General features: G+C 42.3%; 1 protein-coding gene and 1 pseudogene across 1 annotated transcript; one reads left to right on the top strand and one right to left on the bottom strand.

The window, feature by feature from the left end:
- Nucleotides 1–378: 378 nt before the first annotated feature.
- On the bottom strand, nt 379–1,341 carry LOC115067761 (annotated as a pseudogene).
- Nucleotides 1,342–4,256: 2,915 nt separating this feature from the next.
- LOC103750576 (olfactory receptor 8S1-like) lies at nt 4,257–5,171 on the top strand. Its single transcript, XM_008853688.1, has one exon. It carries the CDS (start codon nt 4,257–4,259, stop codon nt 5,169–5,171), a length of 915 nt encoding a protein of 304 aa, XP_008851910.1.
- Nucleotides 5,172–10,954: the final 5,783 nt, after the last annotated feature.

The raw sequence follows: 10,954 nt of genomic DNA, 5'->3' as shown, positions 1-10,954 counted from the left end.
CAGGACAGAATTCCATGTGCGGGTTGCAGCTTTGCAACCTCTATTATGCGAAGGTTGTGTTTTGCTTCTGCTACTGATGTGTCCATATCTGTGTTAGTTCCAACATTTATATCATTTTCATTATTGAATTTAATCCTGCTTCCTTTCCCATTGTCTACTGAAACTCCACAGCTGCCACTTCACCTCAGGGAAATTCGAAAATGCCATAGGCATAAGCTAACATAGTAGGAACACCAATAGCTACAGTCACTGTGTCAACTGGAGAGAGGATTACAGACGGTGCTCCATCATCTGCTGTAGCCATAGTCTACTTGTGCTTTGAACCATCCATGTCGTCACATCAATTATAAGTCTTACAGCTCACAGAAATGCCAACAATCACGCAAGGAGTAGCAACATTATTAAAGTAATTCCTTTAGGAGCACCAAAAAGTTCCCAACTGCCACAAGAGTTTCTTCTTTCAGCTCCAGGGTCTCTCTCTCTCCAAACATACAACTTGATAGACTTTGAAGAATGCAAATTGGAGATTTCTCTCATACATAACCAACAAAACGCAAAACCAGAGGCAGAACATGTCATATGACTACAACGCCCACCACTATGTTTATTATATCACCAGCACATCATGGGCAGTACTTTATATCACCAGCTGCTGCTCCAGATGCTTGACTAATAGATGGAGAAAGTATAGTTCTTCCATGTACACTCTGGGCTTGCTCCTGTGAAAAAGCACAACATGTCGCATTTGCCAGATCTTCTCACAGTGGCAGCAAAACTGTTCTACAGTCTTCCCACCCATATGTTAATTTTGAACTTCTGGCCCATCCAGCTGCTAACGGGGCATATCCACAGACTGGAGCAGGACACTGCCTGTAATCAGGATCTAGCACCATCTAAGCATGACTTCTTCATTGTTTTCTGTCAAGACATTATTATTGCTTAGTATCAAGCGAATCCCATGGGAATTAAACTCTTCACCCTATTCTGGACAAACTGGTGTTGTCTCTGCTTCCAGAGAGTTCTATATTTAGGTACTGTAAGCAATCTGCACAAGATCTGTGATGACAACTCACATCACAAATGTCTTTAGATTGCCACAAAAGGCCCAAAGGGCCTTTGATAAAGTCTCCAGTTTGTTTGCTGCTGGAAGCGAATCCATTGCCAGAAGAGGGATTTGCAAAGAAAATGGAGTTCTTGCCAGCACACACTTCAAAATGTGTACTTTCAATACTTGAATTCTTCCCACCTCCCCATTGAGCTCATCTACTTATGTAAGCTCATGTCTAAAATGTGCATTAGATTTGAGTCAAGGTCAGTGCTGACACACAGCCCACCCTTCATTATCTTTACAAATGCAATATGTTTCCTGGTCTTACATTCAAATTAAGTCACGATGTAAGAAAATCCTATTGGCACCTTCAGAGAGTCTTGAAAAGGCTGGATTCACAGAAGATGGTTGTCACTGATCTCCTTCAGCTGCTCAGAGCAGCAGTGGCACAAGACAAAGCAAGCGGCCACCTCACGGCCCTACACACAGAAGCTGGAGGAACAAATACAGAGAGTGCCCAGGTCCCTTGCCAAGTCTCTGGCCGGGGCTAGGGGAGGGAGCCAAGAGGTTCCAACAGTGGCTTTCCTAACTCCACAGCTCTTGCTGGACTTTGCTGTCTGGCCCCTCACCCCTTGCCATTCTCCCGTCCTCAGCCCGTCGTCGTAATGTCATCTCCAAGTCCACCTTTCTCATGTAAGGCAGCATTACACGGGTTTCAGGGTTTATGGTCTGGACATTTTGGGGGTTGCCGACCACAGGAGGTTGCATTCTGACTTTAGGACACTGGTTATTGGGGTGAATGCGATGGGTTAAGAGTCAGGGATCAGGGAATGGGATGAAGAAAACCCCAAATCCAAAATTTCTTATATTTCAAAAAATGATCTTTAAAAAAATTTATTGAGAATTTCATACATGCATATAAGGTGTTTTTATCAAATCCATGCCCACTCCCCCCATTCCAGCTCATTATGATATTAAATACAGTAAAATTTATAATAAATTTAAAAATTGATACTTTGTCACATCATAAGACAATTATTGAAGTCAAAAGTCAGGAAGTATTCAAAAAGCAGTGAGCAAATATGAGTCAAAATAATTCCAGGGAAAGATTTTATTAATAACTAAATTAATTTTGTAACCTACCGACTGGCTGCTGAAGAGAAATGTCTGACTAGGAAGCAATAGGGGATGACTTTAAAATATTTTAAATTACCCATTAGGATCCTGTGGACATTAATCATTATGCTTTGTGCACACATGTAATTACATGTATCAGATGATTAGATTATAATCCACAAATATGTATAATTAAAATAGTAATAACCATTTTTAGCCAAAGAGCACAATTTGCTCCAGGCTGAGCTTTCTGGCAATCAGGAGACACAGCTGTCCCCTGGGCTGCCAGGTAACCTTGCCTGTTCCATCGGCCACCTTAACTCAGCAGCTCCTGAGTGGCTAGACCTGAGCCTCCTTTGTTAGGATGTGCCCTTAGCAGTATATTAACAACCACAGAGAGATGATTGTGTCATTGTGCTACAGGCAGTGTGACAAAATTTGCTGTGGTATTAGTTAGGAGTTTGAAGTTTGAAGTTTTCTTTTTCTCTGTAGTTAATCCTACAAAGGAATCATTAAGAGATAAGAGCAAAAATGCTGTCAAAGTTTGAAACACTTTCCGAAGTCTTTATTTGAAGGAACTTTTGAGGAGTGAGCTTTCACAGCTCTCTTTATGCACAAATGAACTTGTATGCATTCTCTTGTGAACTGCTCCTGCGTGGGACACAAGCCAAACACCTCAGGAAAACAGGACACATGGTAATGCTTTTCTTCTGCCCTCTGATGGCTTTCTCTGTTGCTGGTCCCCCCAGTTCCCACCATTCCGGTCTTTTCCTTTCTGGCACTTTCTTTCTCTTCCAGTCGTGGGGAAGCAGCAGCGCCTTCTTCTCTGATTGGGAAATTCAGTTCTGTTTTTTAGGAATCTTTGATTTGCTCCTCAAAGGACTGATCTTCCTCTTTTAAGAAAAATTTAATGTGGGTTAGAGGCTAAGAGAAGAAAACCGCATGACGCTTCAGGACCTCTGTGTCTTAGCACTATACCTGTTAGTAAATCCTCTCTTCCAAAGTGGGTAATTTTTGGCTCTCCATTTCAACAACTGAGACAAAATCCCCTTTATATGTCTTGATATGGTTCTTCTGGTGATGAAAGTCCACATTATATTTAAAAGCTGCAAGTTTGGGGAAGCTAGTATGAGGAAGTTATATATGTATCGTGGGGGGAGATTAGGACACCTGTGTAGACATAGGGAAACACGATTCATAGAGAATTCCAAACACATACAGTGCAGAAAGTAGTCATACATTTGGTTATGAGCATACTCTGTTATTATAACTCTGGGCTGTGTGGCAGTCAGTACAGAATAGGACACAGATCTTTACAGGTGACAAAGTTCTCTGATGCCTCTGTTACACACTGTCCTAGGGAAGCCATGGGTTATAAAATATCTTCCTGGCTCCTAGCCAGACTGCACTCTCTGGGTAGCAGTGAAGCTGTAGGCCTTTTCCCGACTCACTTTTGACCCATCCTTTCAGTGATGTACTCATCTTTAGTTTAGATAATGCCTTTTGAGCAATGTTTTGGGCCATTCACAGAGCTAGCTACTTCTGGTGTCTCATTCTGGAAGCATTCCTCTCAGGCAGGTCCTTTTATGGGTAAAAACCACTCAGTGGACATTACCTAATTTAACAATAACCAAGCACATAGCACACCATTCTAAGAGCTGTTCCCACTTAAAATTTGGACTCAGAGTCTAAATAAAGGAAGCACCGAGAACAGTGAAATTACAACCAGGGTAAAAAAATGTGATGATTTTATTTCTGTGAACCTTCGTGAAGCCCTAACACAGTGCATGTTACCTGTGAGGAACTCTGACTCCAGACAGGGCACGATGTTCAAGTTCTCCTTCCTGAAAGTGTTCTTGTAAGATTTTCATTCTTTGGCCTTTACTTAAATTTTTTTTCTCACCCTTAGAGGAATTTCTAGAGCTAGTGAAGTTCCACTCTAGTGACTTGGGAAATTAATTTCTGAGCATGTATTTTTAAGTAGGCATAAAACTGTGGATAAAAAAGAGGGTTAAACACGTAGATGCTTGTTAGGCATAAGGAGGCTTCACAGGATTTCACTTCTTACTTTCCAAAAGAAATACTGAAAGCAATGAGGAACCACAGTGTTGTCCCCGAGTTCATCCTCCTTGGACTGACTGATGACCCCCAGATCCAAGCTCTGCTCTTCGTGCTCTTCCTGGCCATTTACCTTCTGACGGTGGTGGGGAACCTGATGATGCTGCTGCTGGTCAGGATCGATTCCCATCTCCACACACCCATGTACTTCTTCCTGGGACAGTTGTCCTTCCTGGATCTCTGTCACTCCTCTGTCACGGTGCCTAAGCTGTTGGAGAACCTCTTGTCTGAGAAGACCATCTCTGTTGAGGGCTGCCTGGCTCAGGTCTTCTTTGTGTTCGCCACCGGAGGCACTGAGTCCTGCCTACTCACAGTGATGGCCTACGATCGCTATGTCGCTATCAGCTCTCCTCTGCTCTATGGTCAAGTGATGAACAGACAGCTGTGTGCTGGGTTGGTGTGGGGCTCCTGGGGCTTGGCTTTTCTGGATGCTCTTGTCAATATCCTTGTCGCACTGAATTTAGATTTCTGTGAGGCTCAAAATATCCACCACTTCATCTGTGAGCTGCCTTCCCTCTATCCTTTGTCTTGCTCAGATGTATCTGTAAGTTTTACGACCCTTCTCTGCTCCAGCCTCCTCCATTTCACTGGAAACTTTCTCCTGATACTTTTCTCATACATTCGCATTTTGTTCACCATCCTGGCCATAAGCTCCACCACAGGTAGGAGCAAGGCCTTTTCCACCTGCTCGGCCCATCTCATTGCAGTGAGCTTCTTTTATGGCTCAGGATTGCTGCGTTATCTCATGCCAAATTCAGGATCCACCCAAGAGATGATCTTCTCCTTGCAGTACAGCGTGCTCACCCCCATGCTGAATCCCCTCATCTACAGCCTGAAGAACAAGGATGTGAAGGCAGCACTGAGAAGAATGGTCAGAAAATGTTTCTAGTTTTTCAAATAATAGACTGAAAATCAGAATGATGGGGGAAACGGGCAGAACTGCGAACCGTGCCAGGATGTCGAGAATCTTCTAATATCTGGATCCATATAATCCCTTCTCCCTTTTTAAAAAGTACTTTGAAAGATGCAGAGCTGCTTTCTTGGGATGATAGCAGTTTTGACATTCTCAAAGAATAAGACAAACTTCATGTCTAACAATTTTTCTTATAAAATACTGTTTAATCAATATGCAGTCTGTAGACATTTCTGATACTTGCTCAGTCAATCTACCTTTCTTCCAGAATCTATATGCCACTCAGTCAGTGTGATTCTAGAGAGATTGTTTAGTATTGTGTCCTAAAGTCCTCCTGTCAAGCCTGGTTCTTATTCCGACCCTCCTGGAGTGGCAGCTGGCGGGAATGATCACATGGCCAGTGCCAGTTAATGCACTCTCTGAAGAAATTTAAAGTTGAGGAGAGATTCTAGGAAAGTGGTGAGCCGTGCATTTGAGGCCCTCTGGCAGCTTATGAAGTGCCCCCTCTGCTAAGATCACTTGAGTTATCCTGGATTTTATTCTTCGAAGGTCAGATATACAAACATGAAAGAGCACATCATTAGATACTTACATCCTGTCATGAACCATACTAAGTAATTACTAAGTAATTTACGTATATCATTCCATTAAATTATCATGTGCAATAGGTAATACCTGAAAGAATAGGAATTGTCTCAGAGAGGTAAGAGATGGGGTCATAGCTTAGAACCAAGTGGATTTAGATCAAAACCTGTTTTCTTTACCAGCTTAAGAACTGACCCACCTGTGATGTTGTAAGCTACCCTGGACTCAATTAGTAAATTATATTTTTAATGTTTATTGCTATTTTGACTTATTTTAAGTCAAAATCAGATTTTGTAAAAAAAGGGACCTAAAAGGTATACATTGCTACGACAAGAGACTCATAAACATAGATATCCAAGGACAAGTGGGACACCTGAAGTAGTTCGTTAGATCTAGTCATGTCCAATAGAGACTACAGAAACATACCTCCTTCAGATGACTTCCCTAATGGCCAAGCATTTCTTTCTGTGAGGGACCTGGTGACAAGAACTGAATCCCCAGATTGTTCACATGCCAGACAAATAGCTCTGCCCCTCAGCCCTCATTGCAGAGATGTCAGAATATGAGGCTCTCAATGGCCTAGCAAATGCTGGACAGAATCTGAGGCACATACCCAGGAGAAAATGGCAGAATTGTAGGAACGATGCCTAGACTGTGAAAGGCAATTGGGGGACTAATTATAAAGGGAATTAGCAGACACAAATAGTAGTTTTTTCTGAAATTCCCTTTTATTTTTCATTTATTTCCAAGCTGTCAATTGTCATCCTCTCCCACAATTTCATATTGTATAACTCAGCAGCAGAGTATAGGTAGTCAAAGAAAACACACACACACACACACACACACACACACTACATGCACATACGTCCACTCCCCCAAACCTAATGACACTTTCAGGTACCTTTACTAGCTTTTACCAAATATTAAAATCACTTGAAAAATTTTTATTTTTATTTCATGTGTATGAGTGTGCTAGCTGCATGTATGTAAGTGCACCCATGTCTGCAGTGCCTGCAGAGATCAGAAGAGGGTGTTGGATCTCTTGGAACTGAAGTTACAGATGGTTGTTAGGCACCATGTGAGTGCTAAGAATCAAACCAGGGTCCTCTGCAAGAGCAGCCAGTGCTCTGAGACACCAAGTCAACTATCCAGCCCCTTTTAATTTTAATTAGTTCAACCTGTTTGTGACCCAGTGACTACAGTTTGAATATGGACATTATGGGTCAAGAAGCTGAGGATGTGTTTAGGCTGAGTTCTTGTCACAGGTACCCTCTGCCGAAGCAATGCTGTATACATAGAATACTTTGTACACAAATGTTAGTCTCTTCCTGGTCAACACCATTCCAGTCCATGAATTCCTGAACACTGCAGCTATGGCCTGGCAGGTCTGAAAGACTGATCGGCTTTTGCTTTAAGCAATTTTGGTGAAGATTACACATGACTGTTGTTGGGTGTGTTTCGTGTTTCACTGTAGCCCCAGCTGATCTGGAACTTGATATGTAAATAAGTCTGGAGTTGATCTCACAGAGATCCATCTGCCTCTGAGTCCCAAGTGCTGGGATTAAAGGTGTGTACCACCACATCTGACTGCACTTTTTTTTAATGTGTCCAATTTATTGAACTATGTGTGTAGGTCTACTGTCTTATTTGTAGATACTATTGAATTTAAAAGTACAGTTAATTATTTCATATTAAAGTGGAAATTTTAAATGTAATTTTGTATGTCTCATGTTTGAGTTAATTTAGTGGTTAGGACCTTAAGTATAGATACTTTCTCATTGGGGTTATTAAGAAAGACCAGGTTTTAGTATTGTGAGTGACGCTTTTGTTTCATTTTGGATGGCTACATTAAGTTTATGAAGAAAGTTCTGTTCTATAATCATATTTGGCTAAGAATTGACTGGAGATTTTATCAAATGTTGTTGATGCTTCTAATTAGATTTAGGGTCATTTCTCTTTGGTTTTCTACTGTATAGCACCCATCACATAAGGGATACGCAATAAATATATGTGAAATAAAAATCAAATTCATTGACATGATCATATGATTTTATTATTTAATAATTAGTGAATTGCATAGTATATGTTCTGTGCATACACCTCACCTAAGTAGATTATTAAAAGCTTAATTGACTTTTTCCCTGTTAAAAATCTCTGAACTATTTTTTAAAATTAACACACATCATAATGTATTTCATTATGGAATTTCACAGTATTGTTTTTGTATGTTTCCCTCCACCACTGATCTCCCTTTGTCCTCTTGATCCCATGGTTGCTGGTTCCCATGTCTTTCCCCCAAAACTTACTTCCTGTTTTCTTTAGAAATTTAAAAAGTTTTATTTTTACTAATTCTTTGAGACCTTCATACAGTGTATTTTGATCATATTCAGAATCTTCTCCCCATCTCCTCTCAGAGCCAGAACTTTCTCCTTCCACAGCATCATGTCCTCTTTCTATTTTAAAATTTCATCAAGTCAAATTACTGTCCCCAAATGCTGTTGGATGTGGACTGATTCCATGGATCATGTTTGCATCCTTAAAGAAAACTGACTCTACCTCTTCCAGCATCTACTGATCACCATTAGTTCCTCAGCTCCCCTGGGGCTTCATGCAGACTTCCCCCTTCACAGTGTCTTGTAGGCCAGTTGTTATTATAGCTCACAGGATTCATGACTGGTATTTTGCAATAGTGTGCACAAGACCTTCCAGCACTATGAAAGGTAGCAAGTAGTGATGAAGGCTACAAGTTAGTACCAGCTTGCTCTCTCCATGTTCCATGACACAAATATGTGGTGTCTTCAGTAATAGAGTCTTGCCATCAAGTTCTGGAGGAAAATTAAGAGCAATGGCAATAGCATGTAATGTCAGGGTGTCAAGGGAACAAACACTCCTGGCCCAAAACTCCAAAAGAAGTAACCCACTCCTGGTCCTGGTCTTTTTATTTGTTAGCCTGTTTTGTCTAGTAGAGGTACTGTATCCCCAATTATGGTATAACTTCAGGTAAATTCTTTGTATTTGTATATAGTTATCCCTCACCATACTCAATCCTTCTACCAACTCTTCTGTTCCTCATCTCATTTTTATTGACTTTTGCAGCCGTCCATTCAGGCAGCCCTCATGGTCCACTGCTGCCGCCTGATCCCGGACCCCAGGGCTGGTGAGGAGGCTGTATCAGTGGAGCCACATTCAGACACAGGAGACCAGGTTCAGTGATGCAGGTGTACTTTATTGAGGAAACAGCGAGCTTATATAGGGTTCTTAATGATCAGGTCATACATGGGCAGATAGCTTAGGTTTTGGTTTCCAGTTTCGTTTTACTGATTGGGACTAGAGTTCCTGTAAATCATGTGATCAGCCCTGTGAGGGAGGGGTGGTTGGTTCCCTTGGGTTTGGGGGCCATCTTGTGTCCTAAAAAGCTGTTTATCAAAGCAGACTAGCATACTCCAACATCTCCCCCTTCTTGTTTAAAAGATGGGCTATTCTGAGGTCCAAACTGGGGTCCAAATTGGGGCTGTGGCTAGCCTTATGCAATATGAGGAAGGAAGAGGTCTACTGGATGAAGCAATCTGGGGCAATGTCTAGACCATCTTGGAGTGTTGCCGGGGGTTCGAACCAGTGACCCCTGGGGAGGTGATGATTGGGGATGAGTAAGCATGCTGTTTGCCAGCCCACGCCGCCCCCATTACCCAGTGACACTCAAACGCAATGGGGAGTCTAGTCAAGCAAGGACTCCTTTATTGCAGGTGTTACAGAGCTTATAACCACACCTGGAAATCCCCTCCTCCCCGAGGGTGTATCTTAAGGATGGTCACACACTGATCATGCACTCCTCAGCAGTGCAGAAGTATTCTTTAGACTTTCAAAACAAGTCAGGCCGCGCCCCCAGTAACTTCCTTTCAGGCCTATGCAAGGTGGGGCCTTTAGGTCCCCCACATATCCCCCTTTTTATTTTTATTTTAAGACCGGACTGACTTTATTTCATGGGTTACCCATCTCATAGATGGCCCCTGAGGAGAGATGGCTATCTCCTTCCTCTAATCTTATGCATTTTTGCCTGTCTTAGGTTGTGTCACCTCTGATCAAGCCTTGCCCGTCATTGGATCATGCACCTGGCCATGTGCATGTCCTGTCTTAGGAGCACTTGTCATGGGCCATCTTACCCATCTTTGGCTAAAAATGCGTCATGATTAAGGGCAGCTGTGTGGGTAATGCCAGCCCGTGACAGTCTTAGTGTCTGCCTAACTTGGTTAGACAAGCATGGGCAACCAGAGGGGGGTCCTGGGGGAGTCTGTAATCATGAGGAGGTGGGCCATGGCAGTTCCAAGGGTCCTCTGTCACCAAATTATCTGGTAAAGACACTTAAAGATAAGCATTATCAAGAGAAACAAAGCGAGTCATGGTGTAGGACAAGTTGGAATACTTCTGAGACTATGTACCTTTTAGCCAATCAGCCAGTTGTCAAAGAGGCTGACTGGCAATGAAGCCAAGCAACTGCGTCCTTCACCTCAGATTGATACAAATAAAGAGAGGAATTTTGTCTCATTAACTATTGTCCATGGACCATCATGCTAGTCGGATCCTGGCCTACCCACTTAAGGTTTTTTGCAGGCACGCATAAGGGGTTTGAATCTCCTGTAGGGTAGACACAGCCAAAGCCTTGACCCATGGTTAACAATGGATCTGGGCCTCTCCATTGCCCCATAATGGGGTCCTTCCACCTTACCCGAACCTCAGGTCTCTGCTCCTGTCATCCCCAATGCTTCTGAAACCGGGATTCCAACTGATTTTTGTGCAAATTAAGAACATTAATAGTGAATAAGGCCATACCCAACTGTTGGTGGGGCCTTATCCCCCCCTTTTTGTTTTTGTAATTGAATTTTTAGGTTTTGATGGTTGTGTTCTACAATGGCTTGACCTTGGGGATTGTAGGGAGTTCCTGTATTGTGTTGAATTCCCCAAAGTGAAAAGAAATCTTGTAAATTTTTACTCTCAAAACATGGTCCAATATCAGTTTTAATTCCTTGGGGCAGTCCCAATGTAGCAAAGCACTGGAGAAAATGAGAATGAACATGTTTAGACTTCTCTCCTGTATGAGCGGTAGCCCAACAGGCATGTGAGAATGTGCCGATGGACACAAAAATATACTTAAGCTTTCCAAAAGGAGCATAGTGTGT

This window comes from Nannospalax galili, unplaced genomic scaffold, assembly GCF_000622305.1.
Source record: "Nannospalax galili isolate Female #2095 unplaced genomic scaffold, S.galili_v1.0 scaffold867, whole genome shotgun sequence".
Classification (NCBI taxonomy): domain Eukaryota; kingdom Metazoa; phylum Chordata; class Mammalia; order Rodentia; family Spalacidae; genus Nannospalax; species Nannospalax galili.
Note: the sequence above shows the minus strand (reverse complement) of the source record. Positions and strands in the feature narration are given on the sequence as shown.